The 27525-nt window shown below is 45.2% G+C and overlaps 1 protein-coding gene across 1 annotated transcript; it reads left to right on the plus strand.

Annotated features, from left to right (window-relative positions):
* Positions 1–3271: 3271 nt before the first annotated feature.
* Positions 3272–25948, plus strand: CDC23 (cell division cycle 23). Its single transcript, XM_048861547.2, has 16 exons — positions 3272–3436; positions 3715–3787; positions 9832–9969; positions 10234–10276; positions 11173–11278; positions 13557–13689; positions 20698–20875; positions 20965–21062; positions 21340–21421; positions 21997–22150; positions 22363–22482; positions 22786–22861; positions 23328–23389; positions 23842–23920; positions 24018–24137; positions 25045–25948. Exons 1-16 carry the CDS (start codon positions 3300–3302, stop codon positions 25213–25215), a joined length of 1770 nt encoding a protein of 589 aa, XP_048717504.1. The 5' UTR covers positions 3272–3299; the 3' UTR covers positions 25216–25948.
* Positions 25949–27525: the final 1577 nt, after the last annotated feature.

The following is a 27525-nucleotide window of genomic DNA, read 5'->3' on the forward strand; positions in this document are numbered from 1 at the left end:
CCTGCCTCCTGGTATTCAAAGCCCTCTGTGGAATTGGCCCTAGCAACCTGAAATCTCTCTTCTCCTTCCATGAGCATGATCTCCCCTGCCAGCTATGTTCCACTGGAACAATTAAACTGTTGATTATAGAGGGAGGCTTGTGAGTTTTGGAGACAGAACTTTTTTGAAAACTGGATCTAAACTATGGAATTCATTCCTGTAAGGAATAAGAATGACCATAGAGCTCACTATGTTCAGAAATAAATACAAAACTAATTTTGAACCCTAAATTCATACACATAGACATGAGAGAGGTTGTCTCTTTTTTAAGGTACTTGGTAGGCACTTCAATACTATGGTGATTGGGAAAGGCAGGTGCATATAAATACAGAAAAGCAGATCAAACAGACTTTCCTGTTAAAATCAGTTTGTATAAAAGGAGGACCGAATTCTTTTTGTACGTTCTTGATTATGATGTAATACCCAGCACTTATGTAGTACCTGACAAACATTAATAAATTAATTCTTGCCCTCCTGTGAGATAAGTAAATATCTTCCTTTTAGATGAGGAAACCAAGGTAGAGAGGTTAAAACTTAACTGAGGGCACAGAACAAATCACTGGGAGAGCTAGGATTAGAACTCAGGAGCTCTTGTCGCCCTGTTGTGAATACAAACCACGAAAACATGCTGACTCTCAACTCTGTTGTAGGAGGACCAGTAGCAACTGCTACCATTTAGGGTGAAATGCAGCCTCCATTATACTCCCCTTGGCCATTGATAGCATTCTCAGACAAACTTATTTTGGGCTGAAGTTTCCACGTTTGGTCTTAGCCTAGACACACTCTATAGGCTCTCAGAAACTACTGTAGTTTGTATCATTTGGAGCTTTTTCAGACTGTGGCTGTACTATTGTTATAACAAACTGCAATAATTAAACCTAAAGGTGGCAAAAGGTGGTTTGTTGTTGACAGGTTTGTGTCTAACAGGTTTAGGTACAATAGGAAAGCCAGTCACAATGGAAGTGGATGCTTTTTTATCATGGTTATTTAGGCATCCAGAAGTACTGAGGAATCCAAATGTTTCCCTAGGCTGTGAACCTACTTACTCTGAGAGTAAATGCCTTTGATAGTGGGAAATGTTATAGAGGCACGTTCTTCAAAGCAGTTGCTCTCTCCTTAGCAACATCACCTCTGTTGTGCCCAGATTCATCTTTAGCCAATTGCTAATATTAACTAGGCACTGAGAACACTGGGATATAATGCTATTTGTGTTTTGTGTATAGGAAATGTAGAGTTGGGCATTGTTTGCATACTCATAATGCTGGCACTGCAGCCCATGTCTCACCAGCTCTCCCAATGGCTTTATACATATGTTGAATAATATGGGGAGAGTAAGATTATACACAAGATGTCTAAACAAGAAAATTGCATCAGTTAAATTTAAGGAGCAATTTCAAATTATTATAGTTAAACTGGTGCAAATCACCATGTGGACACTTATCTCAGTTTAAATGTGCCTTATTTTGGTTTCACTTAATTTGATTTGGAATAGATTTAAGATAAATTGAAATAAGTCACCCTTAAACCAAAAGAAAAGTGTTCATGCAGGTGGTTTCTACAGTTTAACTAAACTGCTTTAAAAACTGATATAAGTTGAATGGGTGCAATTTTCTTGAGTAGACAAAGCCAGGGTTGCAGGTGTTGGTCCTGATTGCTATTAGTGCTTCCATAACTACTACTAGTTTCCAAGGATACCCACAGGCTGAGCAAATGAGGAACGCAGGAATTACCATACCAAAACAAAACAATGGTCCATTCAGTCTAGTATCCTGTCTCCTGGGGAAATCAGTGACTGAGGGGAGCAGAATGGCGAAGGGGTGCATAGAGTGACCAAGCAGACCTGGCAGAAGGAGAGAGAAGTGATTTGGCAGGTAGGGTGAGAGAAAGGGGGAGAAATAGAGGTGATGGGGGAAGGGGAGATAGAGAAGACAAAAGTCCAAGAAACTCTGCAGCAGATAATTTTGGAATACCCTACCCAGAGGGAAAGTGTCTTCCTGACTGTGGCCAGTTAATGATTGTTTATGCCCTGAAAAAATGAGGATTTACATCTCTTACATTCACTAGTCTAATGTAACTGTGGATGTTCTCATTATCTATAAAAAGTCATTTTGAGGACTACTAAGATCCTTGTCCCAGTGATAGTCCCAGCACTTATGTGTTGTGTAAAAAATATATATATCAGTTTTAGGTATTTTTGTGTTCTTTTGCACATCTGTTCCCTACCATTACAACATAGAGACAAGTTAAATACGAAAAATGAGCACTAAAGCTTACCCTGAAAAGATCATCTCGGTGCTAAGCCTCGTGGTGAGATGATGATTGTAGCGTGAGATGACACAAGCAAACGTCAACAGGGGAACTCAGTGACTGAGGGGCACAGGATGGCAAAGGGGTGCATGGAATGACTGAATGGGCCAGGAAGATGGAGGGGTAAATGATTTGGCAGGTAGCATGAGAGGACAGGGGAGAAATGGAGGTAATCAGGGAAGGGAGGTTGGCAAAGAGAGACAGATATGAACACACAGGACAGATGGAGCAGTCAGAGACAGCAGGAGAAAAATGCTTGGAGAAGGGCCCTGTGTTGGGTTCCTCAAGCCCCCAAACAGCTCCTTGGGTGGGCTGTTCCATAGGAGTTATGTGGATGCAGAAATCACCTTGAGAGGGAGGCACCTGGGGGTTCACAATCACCCTGTCAGGGAGAGAACTGATGGGTGCAGGGTCACCCTGTGAAAGGGACACTGAGGGATGCAGAGGGTTCCAGGATCACCCTGTGGGGGAGCAATGAGAGGTGCAGGGTTACCCTGCAGGAAGGGCATGGGGTCACACTGTGGGCAGACACTCAGGGATGCAAGGTCACCCTGTGGGGGGTGTCCAAGGTCACGCTGTGGGGAGTCCCTGAGGGGTGGAGGGTCAACCTGTGGGGGAGCAATGAGAGGTACAGGGTCACCCAGTGGGAGGGGGCTCCAAGAGGTGCAGGGTCACGCTGTGGGAAGGAGGGGGGGCAATGACTCGCCAGACAAGCCCTAGCCCAGCCTAACCCCGACTCCCCACCGAGGGAGGGAGGCGCCCAAGGGGGGCGCAATTTACACCCTTCAGATCTCTCGCCCAAACCATTCCATTTCTCAGCCAATCAGCAGTCAGGAATCTGCGTCTCCCACTTTGACTGGATGAGAGGCGCGGGCTGCTGCCCAATAGAAATAATAGTTGTTAGTGCCGCTAAGCGCGTTGGGGATGTCGGGCTGTGATTGGTCGGAGAAAGTATGGGCAAGATGGCGGCTACTGCCGTTGTGCCCGGTTTGGGAAGCTGCGATTTCTCTGATTTGCGGGAGATCAAGAAGCAGCTTCTGAGCGTGGCGGAGCGGAGCCGCGAGCGTGGCCTGCAGCACAGCGGGAAATGGTGACGGGGGCGCGGGGCGCGGGGCGCGCGGCACAGCGGGAACCGGGGAGCCATGGGGAGGGTGTTGGTGTGCGTCTGCCCCGCTGCCAGGACCTCCTCCCCGGTGCTCGGGCATGCCAGGTGCCTGGGGTCCCTGCTGAGCCCTGCCCAGCTGCTGAGCCCAGCTGCTTCTGGGGTGGGGGGCCGTGGGGCCGGGGGCCGTGCCTGCGTGAGGGCTGGGGATGTGTGCGCGGTGCGCTCTGCGGGGGGCTAATGTGTTTGAGGTCTCTTGGTTTCAGGGCCTCTGAGCTGGCGTTTGCCCTGGATCCTCTGCCTCTGAGCGAGCTGCCTGCGGCTCCTGCGCTCACAGAGGTAGGGATGCAAAGACGATGATAACAGCCAACAATGAGCAGAAGGGGCTGTTTCTCTTTGATTTGGAATAGATTTAAGATCAATTGAGTAGAAGGGGCAGAAGGGGCTGTCTCTCTGTTCCCTTACATCCAAAATGTTTTGCCTTTAATATGGGGGGAGGGATAGCTCAGTGGTTTGAGCATTGGCCTGCTAAACCCAGGGTTGTGAGTTCAATCCTTGAGGGGGCCATTTAGGGATCTGGGGCAAAAATTGGGGATCAGTCCTGCTTTGAGCAGGGGGTTGGACTTGATGACCTCCTGAGGTCCCTTCTAACTACGATTCTATGTGAATGGTCTTGTGCGAGGAGATCTCAAGGGCTAGTAGCGCTTCCATTTGACAGTGGCAACTCCATTTTTATTACCGGTGCATTAGGACTGCTGTGTTGTTGCCCTTGCTGTATTATGACCAAGGGGGGAGACCATCATATCACACTCTTGTTCCTTGACTTAGTCACAATGCCATCCAAGTTTGTAACATAGATAGTACGTTAGCTATGTTTCTGAACTACCATAAGACTCCGGACACAAGTTTAAAATTGTTGGTCTAGGGAATACGATTGAGATCTTACCTGTGCTGCGGAATAGAATCATGTTATAACTAATTGAGGGCCGCTCCCTGTAGTGTAGAGGGCTTTGCATTGAGAGCCCTTTCTCAGATGGGTGTTAAACTTTCCAAAACAATTACTCTTTGAGCTCATATTTGGGAAAGCTTGTTCTCTGCCCAAAGGTGAATTTCTATTGGAAAATTAGCTTTCTCTTCAGCTCTTCTTTACGTATCTGTAAATATATATGAGAGATGATGGTGTCTTTCACTTCAAGAACATTTCAGGTGTTTTTATTTGTATTCGGCTAGCCAAAAACTCTTCAACATCACGTTCAACCCAAGCCTTTTCCTAGTCTTTACTGAGGAATATATTTTGCCAAGGCTGTAAAATAAAATATGAATGGTTGGAACTAGGACAGTTAGTTGATATCCTTGATGATCTAAAGTCACACTAAGGACAGTATCCAGATACATGTGGGAGATTTATTCTAATATGCAATCATTTGTGCTTTATTCTTAGTTATTTTTAAACAAGAAAACTGTAAAAATGTGTATTAAAACAACCTTATAGAAGTGCATTCCACAAAATCAGAAATTTCAAATTTGAGTCCCATAACAACCATAACTCGGTCTCCATTTATGTGTACTTAATTTCAATGTATACTGTTACCTTAAGAGAATGCTTTAGTACAGCGGTTCTCAAACTGTGGGTTGGGAACCCACAGTTTTAATGGGGTTGCCAGGGCTGGTGTTAGACTTGCTGGGGCCCGGGGCCGAAGCTGAAGCCCAAGATCAGTTCTGGATGGCTGGGTTCTGGTTACAGGCCCCCTTGGGCTTCAGCTTTGGCCAGCTTGCCCACCTGGGGCGGTGGGGCTCCGGCTTTGGCCCCCCACTTGGGAGGGCTCAGGCTTCGGTACCCCCTCCTGGGGTCATGTAGTAATGTTTGTTGTCAGAAGGGGGTCACAGTGCAATAAAGTTTGAGGACTGCTGCTTTAGTGTGTGTGTGTGTGTACACACAGAGTGGCTGAAAGTTGTTCTGGGAACCATAGCGTAAATTCCCAGAATTTTATGTCTTTCTTTTGTAACAATATATTAAGCCATACATCTAACAGTAGATTCATAGACTTCAAGGCCAGAAGGGACCATCATGATCATCTAGTCTGACCTCCTGCGTGTTGCAGGCCATAGAGCCTTGCCCACCCACTTTTGTAATAGACCAATAACCTCTGGTTGAGTTAAACACTTCAAGTTACAGAGAATCCACCATTTACTAGAGCTCAGACCTCTGAGTGACCCATGCCCCATGCTGCAGAGGAAGGTGAAAAAAACCCGAGGCCAATCTGGCCTGAGCGAAAATTCCTTCCTATCCCCAAATATGACAGTCGATTGGACCCTGGGCATTCTGGCAAGACCCAACAGCTGGGAAAGAATTCTCTGTAGTAACAGCGAGTCCTCCCCATCTAGTGTCCCAGGCAAGACCCAACAGCTGGGAAAGAATTCTCTGTAGTAACAGCAAGTCCTCCCCATCTAGTGTCCCAGGCAAGACCCAACAGCTGGGAAAGAATTCTCTGTAGTAACAGAGAGTCCTCCCCATCTAGTGTCCCATTACTGTCCGTTGAAAATATTTGCAGCTATTAGTTGCAGAGCGGCTACGTGCCGTTGTAGGCAGTTCGGTATAGCATCCCCTCCACAAACTTATCAAGCTCAGTCTTGAAGCCAGTTAGGTTTTTTGCCCCACTGCTCTCATTGGAAGACTGTTTCAGAACTTCACTCCTCTGATGGTAAACTTCATCTAATTTCAAGCCTAAACTTCTTGATAGCCAGTTTATTTCCATTTGTTCTTGTGTCAACATTGATCCTTAATGTAACTCGTCTCCCTCCCTAGTATTTATCCCTCTGAGGTATTTATAGAGAGCAATCCTATCTCCCCATAGCCTTCTTTTGGTTAGGCTAATCAAGCCAAGCTCTACATAGATATTAAGATCAGAAAGGACCATTATGATCATCTAGTCTGATCTCCTGCACAATGCAGGCCACAGAATCTCACCCACCCACTCCTGCGATAAACCTGTCACCTATGTCTGAGCTTATTGAAGTCCTCAAATCATGGTTTAAAGACTTCAAGGAGCAGAGAATCCTCCAGCAAGTGACCCGTGCCCCATGCTACAGAGGAAGGTGAAAAACCTCCAGGGCCTCTTCCAATCTGCCCTGGAGGAAAATACCTTCCTGACCCCAAATACGATGATCAGCTGAACCCTGAGCGTATGGGCAAGATTCACCAGCTGGATACCCAGGAAAGAATTCTCTGTAGTAACTCAGATCCCACCCCATCTAACATCCCATCACAGGCCATTGGGCCTATTTACCGTGAATATTTAAAGATCAATTAATTGCCAAAATCATGTTATCCCATCATACCATCTCCTCCATAAACTTATTGAGTTTAATCTTAAAGCCAGATAGGTCATTTGCCCCCATTGCTTCCCTTGGAAGGCTATTCCAAAACTTCACTCCTCTGATGGTTAGAAACCTTTGTCTAATTTCAAGTGTAAACTTCCCAATGGCTAGTTTATATCCATTTGTGCTTGTGTCCACATTGGTACTAAGCTTAAATAATTCCTCTCCCTCTCTGGTATTTATCCCTCTGATATATTTATAGAGAGCAATCATATCTCCCCTCAACCTTCTTTAGCTTAGGCTAAACAAGCCAAGCTCCTTGAGTCTCCTTTCATAAGACAGGTTTTCCATTCCTCGGATCATCCTAGTAGACCTTCTCTGTACCTGTTCCAGTTTGAATTCATCCTTCTTAAACATGGGAGACCAGAACTGTACACAGTATTCCAGGTGAGGTCTCACCAGTGCCTTGTATAATGGTATTAAAACCTCCTTATCTCTACTGGAAATACCTCGCCTGATGCATCCCAAGACAGCATTAGCTTTTTTCATAGCCATATCACATTGGCAGCTCATAGCTTTCCTGTGATCAACCAATACTCCAAGGTCCTTCTCCTCCTCCGTTGCTTCTAACTGATGTGCCCCCAGCTTATAACTAAAATTCTTGTTATTAATCCCTAAATGCATGACCTTACACTTCTCACTATTAAATTTCATCCTTTTACTATTACTCCAGTTTACAAAGTCATCCAGATCTTCCTGTGTGATATCCCGGTCTCTATCTAAATTGGCAGTACCTCCCAGCTTTGTATCATCTGCAAACTTTATTAGCACACTCCCACTTTTTGTGCCGAGGTCAGTAATAAAAAGATTAAATAAGATTGGTCCCCAAACTGATCCCTGAGGAACTCCACTAGTAACCTCCCTCCAGCCTGACAGTTCACCTTTCAGTATGACCCGCTGTAGTCTCCCTGTTAACCAGTTTCTTATCCACCTTTCAATTTTCATATTGATCCCCATCTTTTCCAATTTAACTAATAATTCCCCATGTGGCACCGTATCAAACGCCTTACTGAAATCGAGGTAAATTAGATCCACTGCATTTCCTTTGTCTAAAAAATCTGTTACTTTCTCGAAGAAGGAGATCAGGTTGGTTTGGCACGATCTACCTTTCGTAAAACCATGTTGTATTTTGTCCCATTTACCATTGACCTCAATGTCCTTAACTACTTTCTCCTTCAAAATTTTTTCCAAGACTTTGCATACTACAGATGTCAAACTAACAGGCCTGTAGTTACCCGGATCACTTTTTTTTTTTTTTTTTCCTTTCTTAAAAATAGGAACTATATTAGCAATTCTCCAGTCATACGGTACAACCCCTGAGTTTACAGATGCATTAAAAATTCTTGTTAATGGGCTTGCAATTTCATTTGTCAAATCCTTTAATATTCTTGGATGAAGATTATCTGGGCCCCCCGATTTAGTCCCATTAAGCTGTTCGAGTTTCGCTTCTACCTCTCTGAGTCTCCTCACATAAAGTAGATTTTCTATTCCTCTGCTCATCCTAGTAGCCCTTCGTTGTACCAGTTCCAGTTTGAATTCCTCTCTCTTAAATGTGGGAGACCAGAATTGCACGTGGTATTACAGATGAGATCTCACCAATGCCTTGTATAATGGCACGAACAGTTCCCTGTCTCTCCTGGAAATACCTCACTGGATGCATTCTAAGATTGCATTAGCCTTTTTCATGGCTGCATCATGTTGACTCATAGTAATCCTGTGATCCACCAATACACCCAAGTCTCTCTACTCCTCTGTTGCTTCCAACTGGTAAGTCCCCAGTTTACAGCAAAAATTCTTGTTTTTAGTCTCTAAGTGCATGACTTTGCACTATTAAATTTCATCTTATATCTATTACTCCATTTTTCAAGGTCGTCCAAATGCGAACAAAACCTGTTAACACAGCATTAAGGCAGCAAAGTTAAAATCATAAAAACAAGAATGTAGTTATTGCTGTAACCTATCAGTGATGCATCTAGTACATTGTCCTGTTTTCTACAGGGATCAAAGGAAGCTATAATCTCTGTAAAGCTGTGGAATACCTGATTACAGGGGAAATTTCTTCCTAATCCTACCTATCCCTGTCATATCTCTTCTCTGAATGGTTCTAATCTTAATTTCTGACATGGAAGTCTTCTGGTCTCTGTTAACTTTCCTAGCCTGTCTCTAGACCCCTTTTGTATCTTTTTTTTAGTATGGAGTGATCAGAACTGAACAGTTTTCCAAGTGAGGGCATACCACTGATTTATAAAATGACACAGTAAATCACATTATGCAGACTGAACGTGGAAATCATGGTTATTAATATTATTCACAACTTTTCCCACTCTTTTAAAAACCAAAATCAGTATAAGCCAAGAAGAAAAAATTCCTAATGTGAAACTTGTAGACTATTGTTAACCAGCATTTTCAGTGGCTCAAGACCATTCTGCAAGAAACAAATTATGTACAGGCCTCCACCATTTTGTAGGGAGAGTGGGGCAATAATTGGGCAATGATTAAAGATGTGCTTCTGCAAAAGATAATCTGGTTTCTGACTACACCAATTTAGTTTATAATTGATGCGTTATAAGGCTCTATGGAGGCAGTATAATGAAGGAGATTTTTAGAGTTCTCTGGCTTTAAATTTAAATTTGCAGTCTGAAATCCTCAGTTAAATTACTTGCTTTCCCCTGTCTCTCCCTTCCCCCCACCTAAAGTTATACTCTGTATTCATTCATGCTCGCATTCAGCTAACTCATCTATTCTTGTGGTTGATCACTTAATATTTTATTTTCTGGAATTTCACTGTTTGATACATTGTTTCAAACTAAGATTTAAATGTTTACATTAAAGAACTGGGTGGTTGGGATGAAATGAGGGGTTGGGGAGAATGTCTGAAAGTATTCAATTTTTATTTGGTGTGGCAGAGAGAATTAAATCTGAGCTTCCAGAGCAGTGTATTCCTTTTTTCTTTCCTAACCATTTGTCACCATGAGACGACTTCCAATGAACTCTCTCCTCTTTAGGAGGATGCTCGTGATTTGGATGCTTACACATTAGCTAAGTCTTATTTCGATCTGAAGGAGTATGACAGGGCCGCATACTTTCTGCGGGGATGCAAGAGCCAGAAGGCCTACTTCTTGTACATGTACTCCAGATACCTGGTAAGATAATGAGGAAAGCTATCCTTTAATATTGAATTTGACCCTTCTGTCTTCCCACAGAGCCTTGCGGGTTATAGTCTTCCACTTATTCTCTTTCCAGCAACAATCTAGAAAGCCAGGTTATTCCCTTGTTTCTTTGCTAAACCTAATGTAAATTTTTGTTGGTGCTGTTGGGAGCTAGGCTCAGATGCTGTTAGCAGAATTATACTGCAATCTGTGGAATAATGTATTGTAAAACTAGGTTTTTTTCTTCTCTTTTTACAGTCAGGAGAAAAGAAGAAAGATGATGAAACAGTGGATAGTCTGGGTAAGGATCTGCTTTTTCACCTGGAACAGAGAACCCAAGCTAATGAAAACAGAACTGCCAACATCTCTTATGCAAACCATATTTGCTTTCTGTCCTGAGAGACTGTGGTTGGGCAGTGTAGCTCTGTCTGCTGGGCCTATGCATGGTCTCGTATTCCTAAAGGCGTTTGCCACAGATTCTCAATGGCTGACCCATTCCTAAAGAAAGTAGGTCACCCTTAAAGAAGGGGGGGGGGGGGTTGGATGTCTTTCTAAGAGATACGGTCTAGGAATTATTTTGGGGAAGTTCTACAGCCTGTGTGGTAGAGGAGATCTGGCCTTAGAAGCGACCAGGCCTACACACCTGTGACTGAAAAGGGTTAGAGGTCACAATGGACAAGCAACTGCGATACTGTAGCAAAAAGAGCGAATGTGTTCCTTGGATGTATATACGGGAGGGGATGTATAAACAGGGGGAGGTGACTTTTACCTCCTGTGTACAGTACTGGTCAGATCAGTACTGCAATACTATGTTCAATCCTGGTGTCAACATTTTAAAATCAGTTTAGTTTACCAAAAACATTGAGGTGACTTGATTAGTATATAAATACCATTATTTTTAACAGTGAAGGTGATTAAACATAGGAACAAACTACCAAAGGATGTGGTGGATTCTCTATTACTTGGATGTCTTTAAATCAAGACTGCATGTCTTTCTAAAAGATGCTTTGATTCCACCAGAAGTTATGGACTTGATACAGCAATTACTAGGTGAAATTCTGTGGCCTGTTGTGCATGAGATTAGATTAGGTGATTGCAATGGTACTTTTCTGGTCTTCAAAAGTCTGATTCTCTAAACTAGTGAAGCCACAAGCCAGTGAAGGATCCTGAAAGCCAGTTGTGTACTTCTTTTTGCAGGCCCCTTGGAGAAAGGACAGGTGAAGAATGAAGCACTAAGAGAGCTAAGGGTGGAGCTTAGCAAAAAACACAAAGCACAGGAGCTGGATGGTTTTGGCCTTTATCTGTAAGTGTCTGTCTGGGAGTTTTCATATGAACCCTTCCCTGAGGAGGTGGGATGGGGATGCAGTAACCTCTGGAGCTCTCTGTTCTTCCTCTTCCCTTTTCCTCAGGGAGAAGTAGTATCTTTTTGGAGAATTAGCAAAAATCTTGTTTAGTGGCTGGTAAGATTGCAGCAGGACATGCCTTATCCACATTAAAAGGAAAGACTAATGTATTCCTATCCATCATTGCCTAAGATTTTGCATTAGAGTGCAAGTTTGAAGTTGTGGTTCATAATGCTTTTTGATATCTGGAGATGGAAGTGAGTGTCTTACTCTGTGTGTGGATGTGTTCTTGACAGCATTGTATACTCCTTTCCATCTTCATACTGATAAATCTTTTCCCTTAACTTATTTCCACTCTCTTAAGGTTTGGGGTCAATAGTATGTCCTGATGCAAAAGTAAATGCCACTAAATTTAGGGGGCTTTTTGTCTGTTAATTTCTTAGCTGTGTGTATGTGGTGTTTTGTGTGTTTTTTTTTTTTTAAATATATATATATAATATCACACATACACACAGCTTTGCTGTACCTCAGTTCATGGCTCTCTAGATTCAGGGAGAAGGGAAACTGCCCCTGCTGGGGAATATGGGGGAAACTGCACTACTTTGTACATTTTATCCCTGTTTAAAAATTGCTGTAACAGGGTGGACTGATTTAAATTACAATTGAAATCACCAAATGGAAAGCCTTGATTTAAATTGATATAAATTAATGCTTCCATTTGTACATCTTATTTTCTAAATAAGATGTGTTCTCGTTGGTTGATATAACCATTAAAACATGTAGGTTTACAACTAAATAGAGACTTTACACTAACTTTGGTATATCTCTTTGCTACCAGGGAAGGTATACTAAAACTATATACACTTAAGCAATTATATAGCTTAATATTTTCAGGTTCTTATTAATTAACTTTGTTTTTAATATGATAAAAAATGGTGAATGACACATTGCTTATTTACTAGATAATTAACTTTTTGCTCATGATTTGTGCCAAGCTGCATGAGGATAGTAACTGGACTTTAATTAAACACACAAAATATAATGTAAAATATATTTTTATTAAACAAAGCAAGACCATAATACTGTGCATGACCTATTGTACCATATTTATAAGGCTTGACCTCAAAAGTTAGATGGTTTTCCCCAAATTCTTCCTTTATTTAGAAAAACAGCCTTTAACTCAAAGATTTTTGGGGTTCATGGATTCAGCATATTTATTTTATTTAAATGTTTTAAGAGATTATAATAAATTAAGGCCTTAACATATTTTGTATTAAATTCAGATTTCATTTTTAAAACCTTGATTTTAAAAAGAATTTACTATAAATAAAATGAAAAAATATGATTTGAATAAAATTCCATTTTAATTTTTTTAAACAAGTCAATTTTTAACCATACAGTACTGTAAGTACAGCAAGAGTAACCCTCAGTAATGAAGACATAACTTGTTGGCCGAAGGGAGCCTCTGAAGGAGTGTGTGGAAACACTCTGTACCCTCTCATGAACTCCTGGAAGCAGGTGGGCCAGGAGCAGTTGTTAGTCTTGTTAGAGACCCCGGTTGTGGGCCTGCAATGACCTTGCATAAGCTCTCTGCTAACTTATTTTTAAAAATGTGGTGTGTTCAGAAACTCTTCCCTGGGTTTTAGGTTGGGGTTTATGGCCTTATTCAATGATAAGGTTAGCTAATTGCATGAGAATTCAACCAGTTAGGAGGCATGGGATTTGAACTCCTGGCCTCCTATTTCACAGCTCTCTGCTAAAATTTTATGAAAGTTTCTATAGACAAACATTACCTATGTATAACTGGTATTAAAGGAATCAACATGGGAGAAGTAACCATGTGGCCAAAAGACAGGTTCCGGCATAAAATAGGTATTTTGCAAAATGGGGGACAAAGAAAAGTGAGATTGATCAAAAATTGCCAGAAGGGTGACTTTTTAATGCTTGTCTCTGTACCATTTTGAAACCACTATGAAAAATTCAAATAGAGCTCAAAGTTTATATTCTGTGGCTTGGTTTTTTGCTATTTCAATTTGATTTTTACAGAATAAAGAAGTAAGAGGCTCCTGTTAAACTGAACTCTAGTGCTTTTGCTCACCATAAGGGGGAATTTGTCACTGGGGAATTTGATTTTTCCTTTCTTGTAGCCCTGTCACTTGTTTGAGGTTATGACTAGATGGGTACAGCTAGTAGAGGTGGGTGATGCAAAGAGTTATACTGGTATCTTTCTCTGCTCAGGTATGGCGTTGTGCTGCGGAAGCTGGACCTGGTGAAAGAGGCCATTGATGTGTTTGTTGAAGCTGCCCATGTTTTGCCTTTGCACTGGGGAGCCTGGCTGGAGCTCTGTAATCTGATCACAGACAAAGAGATGGTAAAATTTAGCTTTATTCCATCAACCATTGTCTTGTACCACAAAATTAATATCCTGGAATTGGCATTGCACTTGGTTTTATTCTTAGTTCAGAAGCTCATCAGATAGGCAAGGGACCCTTTACATTGTTTATCTTGTTGAAACTGCTGCTATGCTGCACCTATTTACTGCCATGTAGTCTGGAATGCTTTACTGGAGGCAGGATCTGGTACAGATTTTTCTTATCTTTGACTTTTCCATCTGAGTCCAACCCCCTATGTAAGTGAAGGCAGCACTTAGAAACAAAAGATAACAAGAAATGGAAAAGTAGACAGCAGTCAGTATAAATTAGAAGTTATTGAAGTGTAGAAAGTTGATAAGGGAAGCTAATAACTTCAGGGCAAAATCTCTGGCTATCATGGCCAAGGACATCAAGAAGTTTAAGTATATCGGGAATGAAAGAAATCCTAACTCTGTCTAGGCCCATTACTAGATGCCAATGGTAAAATTGTTAGTGAAAAGGCAGAAGTGCTCAATACGTTTTCTGTTCTGTTGCTGGAAAAAAGCAGAATTATTTCATATTGCATGAGGATGAACTACTTTCCAGTCCATTAATGACTAAGGATGATGCTAAACAGCATCTGCCAGGGGTGAATATTTTTAAATCAGCAGGCCTGGATAACTTGGACTCAGGAGTCCTACAAAAATGTCTGAGGTGTTCTCTGGCCTGTTAATGTTAATTTTTGATAAATCTTGGCATAGGGGGAAGTTTCTGAAGACTGAAAGAATGCTAATGTTGTGCCAATATTCAAAAAGTACCTGTCTGTCTGACTTGGATAGTAATAGGCCAGTTGATCTGACAAAATAATGGAAAATCTGATTCAGTATGTTGATTGGGTTTTATTATTATGGAAAATCTCTTGTCAAACAAACCTGATTTCATTTTCTGAAGTGATGATAAATTTGGCTGATGAAGGTAACTGCATAGATGTAACTTATTGTTAGCTCTTTGTATTGCTGCAGTGCCTTGGAGCCAGTGCTTAATTTGTAATGAAACAGGTTCCTGGGCTCAAGCAGTGATTTACTTCATAACTGATGTGGCAAGCCCAGAGATACCAGGGCTATGAACTGTCAAGCTGAGGGGTGCTGGGGCTCAGCCCTGGCACAAATGAAGCACTGCTCAGAGCCCTAGTCATGGACCAGAGCCCCATTGTGCTACATGCTCTACAAACAGAACAAAGAGGTGGTATCATACTGACAGTTCTATAAGGTGTCTGACATTAGATCACATTCTGATATAAAAAAAGAGCACCGTACAATTTCAGTAAAGCCCATCTCAACTGGATTAAGAACTGGCGAACTGGGGAGTCTTCATCAAAGGGGAGTCTTCATCAAATAGAGATGTTTCTGATGTGGTTTCACAGGGAATCGTATGAGGCCTGATACTATTCAACATTTTCATCAGTAATTTGGAAATCTGCGGATGACACAAAGATTGATGGAATGGTAAATAAGGAAAGGGCAGTCTTGTTTGTAGAGCAATCTGGATCTCTTGGTAAAATGTACCCATTCAAACAAAATGCATTTTAATAAAGTCAAATATAAGGTCCTATATCTAGCAACAATGAATGCAGGTTATTCCTGTAGAATGGGGGACTGTATCCTGGACACCTCTGACTCTGAAAAGATTTTAAGCGTCATAGTGGACTGTGATGGGGGCCATGTTGTTGGGCCGGGGATGAGTGGAGTAACAACAGGATGTGATTGCTGGGTTCGAAGGCCCAGAGACGGGTTCCCTGGTTGTATCTTTGCTGCTGGGTCTGTTGCTCTTTCATTAAATTCCCATGAACAAATCCTCCGAGCCTCCTAAGGCGCTCCCGCAGTTGCAATAAATATGGAACTGACCCCATAAGCCAAGGCTCTTGTTCCTCCCAGGTCTCTTTGAGGAGGTCCAAGATCCCCCTGGGTTGCCTCCCATACAACAGTTCAAACAGGAAGAGCCCTGTGGATGCTTAGGGTACCTCCAGCACTGTGAACAGCAAGGCGGGTAACAGTTCATCCCAATGTCTTGGGTCATCCTCAGCGAATTTGCAGAGCATTGATTTCAGGGTCCTGTTGAACCTCTCAACAAGGCCATCCATTTGGGAGTGGTAGACAGAAGTCTTCAGAGCCTGGATGTTTAGTAGCTTGCACAGTTCCTCCATTTGTCGGGACAAAAAGTTGGCTCCCTGGTCAGTCGATATCTCTTTTGGTATCCCGACCTGGCCGAACATTTCCAAGAGTTCTTTTGCTCAGAAGAGGTCCCCATCAGCCATTCATGCTCTGCCTCCTCCAGCTTCTCTCCTCCCATGGGACGCTGTCAGGACCTTGTAAAGGATCAGGGAGTTCCTCCTCTCGTCCTTCCTCTTCCCTTTGGTTCTGGAGCTCCCTCGCTTGTGATCTTGGGTTCGTTTCCACTGGCAGCCACTGCCCCCACTCTTGTATAACCTCCCTGAACCACCACCATTCATGACCTAGGACCACGAGATAAGCTAGCTTTTTGGCCAGGCCAACCTGGCAGGTCTCCTTGTGACAGCCCACCTCGGCTTTACCTTAGTGGTGGGGGTACGGCTGTACATCCCTGTGGATGCTCTGGAGGTATATAGGGGCCTCTGTCTGATCCATTGACTTCATTAGATCGGCCCACACGAGTGTCTGGCTGCACCCTGAGTTGACAAGACCTGTTATGTGGGTGCCATTGACCCGCACAGGGACTATCAATTTGGGTGAGTCTTTCTTCCAGGCCCGAGTGCCTGCTACCCAGACCTGGCCATAGTTGCAGCCATAAAAGGGCAGTCATGTCTGAAGGATTCACCAAGGGAAGGTCATGCCTGACTAATCTAATCACCTTCTATGATGAGATTACTGGTTCTGTGGATGAAGGGAAAGCAGTGGATGTATTGTTTCTTGACTTTAGCAAAGCTTTTGACACGGTCTCCCACAGTATTCTTGTCAGCAAGTTAAAGAAGTATGGGCTGGATGAATGCACTATAAGGTGGGTAGAAAGTTGGCTAGATTGTCGGGCTCAACGGGTAGTGATCAATGGCTCCATGTCTAGTTGGCAGCTGGTGTCAAGTGGAGTGCCCCAGGGGTCGGTCCTGGGGCCGGTTTTGTTCAATATCTTCATAAATGATCTGGAGGATGGTGTGGTTTGCACTCTCAGAAAATTTGCAGATGATACTAAACTGGGAGGAGTGGTAGATACGCTGGAGGGCAGGGATAGGATACAGAGGGCCCTAGACAAATTGGAGGATTGGGCCAAAAGAAATCTGATGAGGTTCAACAAGGTTAAGTGCAGGGTCCTGCACTTAGGACGGAAGAACCCAATACACAGCTGCAGACTAGGGACCGAATGGCTAGGCAGCAGTTCTGCGGAAAAGGACCTAGGGGTGACAGTGGACGAGAAGCTGGATATGAGTCAGCAGTGTGCCCTTGTTGCCAAGAAGGCCAATGGCATTTTGGGATGTATAAGTAGGGGCATAGCCAGCAGATCGAGGGATGTGATCGTCCCCCTCTATTCGACATTGGTGAGGCCTCATCTGGAGTACTGTGTCCAGTTTTGGACCCCACACTACAAGAAGGACGTGGATAAATTGGAGAGAGTCCAGCAAAGGGCAACAAAAATGATTAGGGGACTGGAACACATGACTTATGAGGAGAGGCTGAGGGAACTGGGATTGTTTAGTCTGCAGAAGAGAAGAATGAGGGGGGATTTGATAGCTGCTTTCAACTACCTGAGAGGTGGTTCCAGAGAGGATGGTTCTAGACTATCCTCAGTGGTAGAAGAGGGCAGGACAAGGAGTAATGGTCTCAAGTTGCAGTGGGGGAGGTTTAGGTTGGATATTAGGAAAAACTTTTTCACTAGGAGGGTGGTGAAACACTGGAATGCGTTACCTAGGGAGGTGGTAGAATCTCCTTCCTTAGAAGTTTTTAAGGTCAGGCTTGACAAAGCCCTGGCTGGGGTGATTTAATTGGGGATTGGTCCTGCTTTGAGCAGGGAGTTGGACTAGATGACCTCCTGAGGTCCCTTCCAACCCTGATATTCTATGATTCTGTGATTCTAAGTGCCCCTCCTGGCCACACTCATAACATCGATCCTTCAGTATCTCCATCGTGGAGTTCTGTGGTGCTCATCTGGGCCCACCAGATGGGGCCTCTTCCCCTTGGGGTCTCATGCTGGGTTTTGCTTAATTCCCAGGTGGGAGGTTACCCTCCATGGCCCAGGCCTACTCCGGGGTCCCATTTCTTTGAATTTGAGTTGTCTCTCATCTGTGTCCTCCTGTGGCCTCCAGGGCTCCCTGGTTTAGGAGATGGAAGTAGGGGGCCTTCTGCGGCTAAGTAATCCTCCATCAAGGACACCGCCTCTGCGACAGTCGTCAGCTGATGTCGGTGTACTCACTCCTTCTCCCCAGGGGGGAAGATCTGAGTAAACTGCTCAAGGACTATGGCCTCTGCTGCTTGAGGCCCAGTCAACTTCTCAGGTTCTGAAGACCTCCAGCAATAATCCCAGAGCCTCTGAGCCATTGCCTGGGGTCGTGCTCCAAAGGGATATCTCTCCTGTTGAAACCCCTGACGGAACATTTCGGGGTTCACCCTTGTGTGGTCTAAGATGGCGGCCTTTACTTTGGCATAATTGAGAGCTTCTGTAGGGTCTAGACTCCGATAGGCAGTCTGTGCAGGTCCAGTTAACCGTGGGGCACTGGGGTAGCCCAGTGCTCTGAGGCCAACGGGCCACAGTGGCAACCTGCTCAGATGTGACCAAGAAGGCCTCCGGGTCATATCTGAGCCCCATCTTGGCCAGCCTCACTGGTAACCCAGTCAGAGTGCTCCCCGAACCCTGGCTCACCCCGGCAGGTCTGGGTGGTCCCCCTCGGTTACAGGAGTGCCTCCATTTGCTGAACTACACGCTCTTGCTGAGATTGGTGCTGTGCTGCTGGCTCCTTAGTCAACTGTTGCTGTTGCTCTTAGTGCTGGGCCATTTGTTCTTGTTGTTGGGCGACCATTTGCTGTCGCAGCTGGGCCGCTTGTTGTTGTTGGGTAGCCTGCTGCTGCTGGCTTTCCAGTATCCATTTTAATATCTTGTCAGTATCCATAGTGGCTCTGGGGTTTTCTCACTCAGCTCTCCTCATATTAGTCTTCTTAGCAGGACCCAACCGCTGCCCGCATTCTCCAGCATGTGTGATGGGGGGGCCCTGTTGTTGAGCCGGGCCACCCCTGTTGGCCCAGAGCGGGGTTTGTACATCCTGCCACCTAGTTGTCAGGATTCCCTGTTAGATCAGGTAACTGCAGTACAGTGGGCTCCGAACGCCTGGTGGGGCTGAGCAAACGGTCAGTAGCCCCCGAGTCTTTGGGCTGGAGTTGACAAGAACAGTTGGAGTTCTGGCCATCTGGGTAGGATGGAACAATGGTCAGCCTGCAGCCCCCAGGCAGGGCTGGGCAAACAATTAATCTGTAGCCCCTAAGCTTCCTGGCTGGGGCAGACAGTAGCAATTAGGGAATCAGCCTCTGGGGCAGGGCAGAACAGCAATCCGTCTATAGCCCCTGGTGGGTCAGAACAGACATTCTATGGTCCCTGAGTCCCGGGCTGGGACTGAGAGCAAACAGCAGCCACACCTAGTGATCTGTGTGGTGTGGTAGGGGAACCCGGCCTCTCCCTCTCCACCAGGTTCCGATCCAGGGCCCTATAAAGCCAGGGACTTCCCCTGCTGAGGGTTTAGGTATCTGCTTCCTTTGCATCCCCTGGATCACTTCCTACCACAATTTGCATCCCAGGCATCTCCTCAGCTGGTGGCAGCTTGGCGTCCTTGTCAGTCTCTGCAGTCGGCGAGTTGCCCATAGCGTAGTCCGGGTCCACAGGCTCTGCTGCTTGGAGAGTCACGGACCCTTTGGAGAAGCCTGCAGTACACATCTTTCCTCCTCTGCAGCCAGCCCCGACTGAGCTGGGCTGCCTCCTTTTATCTGGCTCTTCCACCTGGAGCATGCGCAGCAGGGCGCGGCCCCCTGGGCCCACAGTGATTGGTCCATCCCTGTTGGCCCAGTGTGGGGTTGGTACACCCCCTCACATGGACCAGCAACTGAACATCAGCTCCCAGGACAATGGTATGGCAAAAAGGACTTTAATGTGATACTTGGCTGTGTAAACAAGGGAGTAGTGAGATGATTTTACCTCTGGATATGGCATTGCTGAGACTGATATGGGAATACTGTGTATGATTGTTTGTTTGTTTATTTATTTATTTATTTATTTTATTTTATTTTATTTTTTAGTGGCCATATTTTAAAAAGAGTATTGAAAAAATTGAGCTGTCCAGAGAGGAGCCACAAAAATCTGGTAGATCAAGAGATGACTTGATTATCGTGTACAAATATCTTACTGGGGAGAGAATGCCAGGTGCTAAAAGGCCTTTTAATCTAGTGGAGATGGTCATAACAAGAAACAATCCTTGGAAGTTAGTCAGACAAATTCAAATTAGAAATAAGGCATACATTTTTAGCAGTGAGGATGATTTAAAAATAAGAACAAATTGCCAAGGAAGCTGTGGATTCTCCATCTCCTGAAATCTTCAGATCAATGGTGGATGTCTTTCTGGAAGATATGTTTTAGCCAAGTAAGTTATTGGGCTCAGCGCAGGAATAACTGGATGACATTTTATGGCTTGTGTTTTATATAGGACGTTGGGCTAGGGTCCCTTCTGGCTTTAAAAAAAAAAAAGTCTATTAATCTGTGGTCAGGATTGAATTCCTTTTATAAAATGTCTGATATTAAGTTGATAGAATCCTTTAGTTCACGCTTTTGTTTCTTGGTCTTTGCACCGCTGGGTGGAGTTACTGTCTAAGGAGAAGGCTTTGTTGCAGGAGGAGGGAAGTGTTGCCCTTTGTCCTCTAAAGATCCAGCCACTGGGTGAAGAGAGAGCTGATGGTTTTCCCTTTTCTGCAGGAGGCATTGAGGTGATGTGGATTGTCCTCTGAATGTGTATTTTTGTTTGCCAGCTGAAGTGCCTGTCCTTGCCAGACACCTGGATGAAGGAGTTCTTCCTGGCGCACATTTACACAGAGCTGCAGCTGATAGAAGAGGCTCTGCAGAAGTACCAGAGTCTCATTGATGCAGGATTCTCCAAGAGCACCTACATCATTTCCCAGATCGCAGTTGCCTACCACAATATCAGAGGTCAGTGAACTCAGCTAAGGGGAGTGCTTCCTGCTACAAACTTCATCAATCAGCAGCACTCACTGATGTTTGCCTTCCTCTGTCTGCAGATATAGACAAAGCTCTCTCTATCTTCAATGAACTAAGGAAACAAGACCCATACAGGATAGAAAACATGGACACCTTCTCCAACCTGCTGTATGTCCGGGTGAGCACCCCTTCCTTTCACCCACAATCCTCTGCAGTAAATTACACCAGCTCACACAGCAAGCATTTTATGGCTTTTTAGCAGAATACCTGAGTTAAGTCTGTCCAATCATATGAATGCTAACAAGTCTCTCTGGACATAAACTTGCATCTGTCTTCTTTCCCCTTCTTCCCCATGGACTGGTATGCTAGGTGTGCATTTCTAATCTCCCTACCACCTCTTCCCTCTGAAGTAGTGTCACACTTGTCCCCACAGCAATCTCCTTCTTTTCTACCAGAGCATGAAGCCTGAGCTGAGCTACCTGGCTCACAATCTGTGTGAGATTGACAAGTATCGTGTGGAGACCTGCTGTGTGATAGGTGAGAGGCAGCTCTTCTACTAGTTTGCCACCCAGGCTTCAGGGAGTGGGAAGGCGGCTTATTGATCCCTCTCCACAGGAATTGTTAGCAGGTCTGTTGAGGCTAGGCTGGCTGAAGCAGCTCTCAGTCACGGTAAAACAGCAGATGAAATGATATAGCAGCAAAAGAAGTCAATGCAGCGTTGGCAGTGCACAGAGTTGATGATGCCGGCCTTTGGTAAGGGCGTATTGGTGTTGGGTTCTCTATGCAGCTCTGAGATACTGGAATACTGTTGTTTGGTTCTGGGGACTTAGTACCCAAATAGATAAGTGGAATTTATTAGTTTGTAGGATAGTTTTCCAGGGTCAGGGGTGGGAGCTTCATTGGTTTGCACAAATGAAATGGATTGGACAAGAGCATTGGAGACCAAACTGAGGTCAGACTGGGGCTTGGAGTTATGCAATGAACTGGATCTGACGTAATAGGTTTGTCCCTTCTCTAATTTATATGAAAAAATAATAGATGCCGCAGCTTGTATGTTTCCTAATCCCCTGCTGCTTTTTCCTGTTTACCTTATTCCTCTGACCTTCCTCTAGGAAATTACTATAGTCTACGCTCTCAGCATGAAAAAGCAGCACTCTATTTCCAGAGAGCCTTGAAACTGAATCCTCGGTATCTTGGAGCCTGGACCCTCATGGGACATGAGTACATGGAAATGAAGAACACATCTGCAGCTATCCAGGCTTATAGGTGTGTGTGTGCGCAGGAAATATGCAAGGCAGAGAATGGCCTTTGGGTGTGCACGAAGTAGTGACAGATTTGGGTGGAAGGGGAGGAGTATCTTTTGTGGCCTTTTAGGAGCTCTCTTTTGTTGGTCCATATTCCTAACCCTGTGAACTCTGACTTGCTTTGGATCCCACCTGTTTCGGAACACTTACATCACTTTCTCTTTTCTTTGGCAGACATGCAATAGAGGTGAACAAGAGGGACTACAGAGCCTGGTATGGACTGGGGCAAACCTATGAGATCCTCAAGATGCCATTTTACTGTCTGTATTACTACCGACGGGCCCACCAGCTGAGGTAAAGCTGGGAACGCAGCCATAACTGTTGGCAGTTCAGAATGAACGCTATAAGCTGAGGTGCAGGAGATATCAATTACTTAGTGTATGCAGTCTCATTGAAGTGATTACATTCTGTAGAGATTCTATTCAGTCTCTTTAGAGGCATCAATAAAGGTTTAGTACTCCATGTATCATCAGGGTATAGAAGAGTGTGGTTAGATAGTGTATTTAGGGCTGGATTTCAGTGGTAGGGTCCATCATTCAGTTAGCTTGAGACAATACCATGTTCTGAGGTAGCTTGACTGTCTGTTATTTCTCACAGGCCCAATGATTCCCGTATGCTGGTTGCTCTGGGAGAGTGTTATGAGAAACTCAATCAGCTGGTGGAAGCCAAAAAGGTAACTGAGGGCTCAGATGTGCTGTGGGGCAGGCTGGGCATCCAGGTGGCTGCCAGGGAAGCAGACAGAGTCACAAGTCTTGTTAGTTCTTCAGATCGTCCTGAGCTATCTTCCTCTGAACACCTAAGAAGTAATGGATGTGGGATAGTGCTCAGAATGGCTATTCAGTCCTCTTCAGTCCTGACCTTGATCCCAGGGTGGGAGTGGGGAGCTGTGTGCAGTCTGGGCCTAATCTTAGCAGGTTCCTGTTATAATTGTGACTTCAGGGGAAGTTCTTAACTAACCAGCTGCCGTGAGCAGTTGGTGAATTTGTCTGCTGCGGCCTTCCAGAAAACCAGCCCTCTTCATGCATCTCTGCTTGAGGGCATTGCAGTGACTGGGTCTGTATGTGATCAGCTTGAACCCACTGCAGGCTAGAGAAGACATTTTGCTGAGGTGCTTATGTGACCTTTTCCCTCCTTGGCAGTGTTATTGGAGAGCTTATGCTGTGGGAGATGTGGAGAAAATGGCATTGGTGAAACTAGCCAAGTGAGTATGGCTCAGCATTTATTCTCAGTGTTCTTTGAAAAGCGCTTTGAGATCTGTAAGGTTAGGTATTATTTAGATGTGCTATTAGTGGTATCCCTAGGTCTATGGAAAGTGCAATTCCTATCCTAATGTCCTGCCCTAGCTCTGAAAAAGAACCTCTGTTTGCATGTGTTGTCAGCTGAAGAACCTAGAAATCCATAGTAACATTGGCAGGCAATATTAGCAACTAGTTGCTATCCTGGTGGGTGGTCTGTTACCCTGTCCCTCAGGCATAGGGTGTTGTCTGTCTGCTTCTAGGGGACTGGGCCTGTCTGCAGCTAGTAAAGCACGGTCCAGAACTTGCTCTTATTTGGGAGAGGCCCTTTCTAAAGGCCTGTCCAGGACAGACAGAAATTCTTGCTTTTGGGTCTCTTCCATGCTATGTTTTTGACCCCTTTTCTCTCCTTTCCCAGGCTGCATGAACAGCTGAATGAATCAGAACAGGCTGCTCAGTGCTACATCAAATACATCCAGGATATCTATTCCTGTGGGGTGAGTCAATGGTAGGGGGACAGGAAGGAGAAGTGAGGGAGAATGATGTAGAACTACCTTCCAAACCAGCTCTTGCTGTTTCTTTACTGTGCTGTAGGAGATAGTGGAGCACCTGGAGGTGAGCACTGCCTTCCGCTACCTCGCCCAATATTACTTCAAGTGTAAACTCTGGGATGAAGCCTCTGCCTGTGCTCAGAAATGCTGTGCATTCAATGATGTGAGTAGCCACTGTCCCTTTCTTACGGGGATTCTTACCTTGATCTCTTCTGGGAGTCAGAGCAGTCCTTCTGTTGAAGGAGCATGGGCTGCATCCACTTGGAGTGGACGATCTTCAGCTATGTGAGAAGACCCCCCCAGTGCTGCTGCTTACCTATTTCCTGCTGTTGCTTCTTAGTAACTAGTTGAAGATCTGGGGCTAAGGGTTGCACTGGCTTGGCATTCAGTAGTACAAAAATAACTTAAAACTTGTAGTGGTCTGCAGATCTCTAGCAGGAAACCCTGCTATCTTTCTGCAGGAACTAATGGACTTACTATACAGTGTGCTCCTGGAATCCCCTGTGTTTCTTCCACATTGACAGTGCAAAGAATACAGAAGTACTTGGTATCCTGGCATGTGTGGAATCTGAGATTCTCTCAGGCCCTAGTTGGGCGCTCTGCATTTCCATGTCAACACAGGAGGGGATGTTGTGGCCATCACCAGCATAAAACTTGCCCCTTCTCCCAAGCAAAGCTGTCTAGAACTTGAGAAGAGAAGACCAGAGCCCGAGTCCCTTAAAGTCTTTGCTATTGCCAGTCTATTTTGTGGAAGGTGCCTAGATGTTATGGTGAGGTGGCAGTATAGACACGCAAGATAATCAGGTGTGCAAAGCAAGTAACCTACATATCAAAGGATTGGGAAGAGGATATTCGGGGGGGGTTGTTTTATCTTAAACCTTGCTGTTAATAGCTGTAAAACCAACATCTTTACTATGTGATATTGTATCTTGCAATCCCAGTGAGAGCCAAACTAGTAGTGTTGCGTGATTGTTCACTTTTTTGCTGAATTTGACTTAGAAGCTTCTTTGCCCCAACCTACATTTTAGTGTGGAATTGACCTACTAATGCAGTATTCTGACTCCCTTCAGACAAGAGAAGAAGGGAAGGCCCTGCTGAGACAGATTTTACAACTACGCAACCAAGGGGAAACCTCCTCTACAGAGCTCTCTGCTCCCTTCTTCCTCCCTGCATCGCTGTCATCCAACAACACTCCCACACGGAGAGTATCCCCACTCAACCTGTCTTCAGTTACACCATGAATTGTGCTGATACCCCTCTGGGCCACCGTAGGGCAAGTGGGGACTTGAACCCATCCTCCAGAAACAACCATCTCACTCCTGTGAAGCTTCGGTCTGGTACTGCCTTCTGTTGGAGGCAGAAATCCTGAGAACCCATAGCTGAAGCTAGCTGTTGCGTCAGTGCAGGCAAAGATCATTGTGGAACCAATGTGAAGTGCCTATGCTGAGATGTCAGAAACCACGATGCTTCTCACTGTCACGCTCCAAGTGTGTGAGAAGCAGCTGCTCCCTAGATGAGGGGGTTTTGTCTGCCTGAGGTGAAACATGTTTAAACTTGTTGTCTCTGCTCTGTTACCCCTGAACTTCACTGAACTTCTTTCAAGGGCCTCACAGTGGGACTGCTACTGCCTACTGCAAGAATTGTCCCCTGCTGGCTTCTCTGTGGACTTTTTTCTGCAGCTGCACCTAAGCAAGCACAGTAAGAGGGACATTTCAGCTTCACTGCTGCCATGAAAGGGAAACAGCATTTGGGGATTGAGAGGTGTCCATCTTAAGTGGCCTCCCCAGTAACTGGTTGCTGTTAGGTCTGTGGCTCAGATAAATGTCTTGGCTTTGCTGGTGAGTGACAAAGCAGCTAGTGGGAATAACCTCATTAAATGTCAGTGGGCATGTTACTGTCCCTGGGCATTGTCATGGCACGAATTTCCTTCCCATTATAACAAACACAATTGAACTAAATGCAGAAAAGATCCAATGTTCCATAAGTTCATTAAGGGGAAGGGAGGGGGAAAGGTGGCTAGTAGCTACCTCGCTCCGATTTGAGTAGCCCTGTTCAGTGTCCTGTGTGGCAGTCAGAGTCCTTCAAACTAATGCAGCATCTTGTTTGGACTTGAACTGCCTGGGACAGAAGTGGTGGTTAGACGGGCCTGGAACAGAGTCAGTTTGACCACTGACCTGCAGTCTGACTTCAGCCAAGTCACTCAGTTGCTGTTCAGTTTCATTCTCTAAACTGAGTATATGGAGCTATTTCTACAGGTGCTTGGTTTGCTGAATGGTTGGAGTTTCTATGCACATCCCAGAAGATAGAGGTTCGAGAAAGGCAGAGTATCTTCACTTACATCCTATCTTGGCATTCTGTTGGACAGAGCCTGGGGAAGATTGTTAGAAGAGAAACAAACCTGTTTTTATGTGAGCCTCTTGCTCATGGTCTGGAGCTGTAAAGAACAGTTGCCCTGCAGTAACTTTGGTTCTTCTGCACATTGTCCATGCAGATCCCACTCTTGGTGCACATGTGCCCCATGCTCATGAGAACAGTTCTTTTGGCTAGCGGTATCCATTGGGGTTGTTCTCTGCATAAGCTTGTGCCCCCCCAATCTAAGGGCATTAAGGGCGGAACTGCTCCAACTGCCTCAGTTCCTTGATCATTATGGAATCTCAGAGGAGTAGGACTTTGAAATTGTGGGGAAGGAGGGCAGGCTCTAGAAGCCAAGTGGACAACACATCATGAACCACAGTTACTGTAGGGTAAGGAATTGTTCTTCTTTGGGTGATTGTCCACACAGATTCTACACTTGGTGACCACTTAGGGGTAGGTCTGAGGACTCAGAGTCCTACTTGAATAGAGATTGCAGGATAGCCCTTCCAAAATAAGCATCCAATCTGTAGGAAGGAACAGTCAATGGTAAATATATAGCTCATCTCCACATTACTGCTCTGTATATGTCAGTTATGGAAGTATTCACCAAGCAGGCAGCAAAGGCTGCCTGAGCCCTAAAGCAGGGGTGGGCAAACTATGGCCCGTAGGCCAGATGCAGCCCGTGAGCTGTTTTAAGCTGGCCTGTGAGTTGCACCACATGGCTTGGCCCTGCTCCAGCCGGGGCGCTGGGTCGGGGGCCGCAGCAGCTCAGCCCCACTCTGGCCAGGGCGCAGGGTTGGGGGCTGCAAAATGCAGCTCCCGGAAGCCATGGCATGGCCCCCTCCGGCTCCTACAGGCTCCAATGGGAGCTGCAAGGGCGCTGCCTGTGGATGGGGCAGCGTGCAGAGGTGCCTGGCTGCACCTCCATGTAGGAGCCGGAGAAGGGACATGCCACTGCTTCCGGGAGCCACTTGAGGTAAGAGCTGCTCAGAGCCTCTCCCCATGCCCCAACTCCCTGCCCTAGCCCTGATCCCTCTCCTGCCCTGCAAACCCCTCAGTCCTAGCACAGAGCACCCTCCTACACCCCAAACTCCTCTCCAGCCCCACCCCAGACCCTGCAATCCCTCTTGCACCCCAACCCCAATTTTATGAACATTCATGGCCTGCCATGCAATTTCTATTCCCCGATGTGGCCC

Source organism: Caretta caretta, chromosome 8, assembly GCF_965140235.1.
Source record: "Caretta caretta isolate rCarCar2 chromosome 8, rCarCar1.hap1, whole genome shotgun sequence".
Classification (NCBI taxonomy): domain Eukaryota; kingdom Metazoa; phylum Chordata; order Testudines; family Cheloniidae; genus Caretta; species Caretta caretta.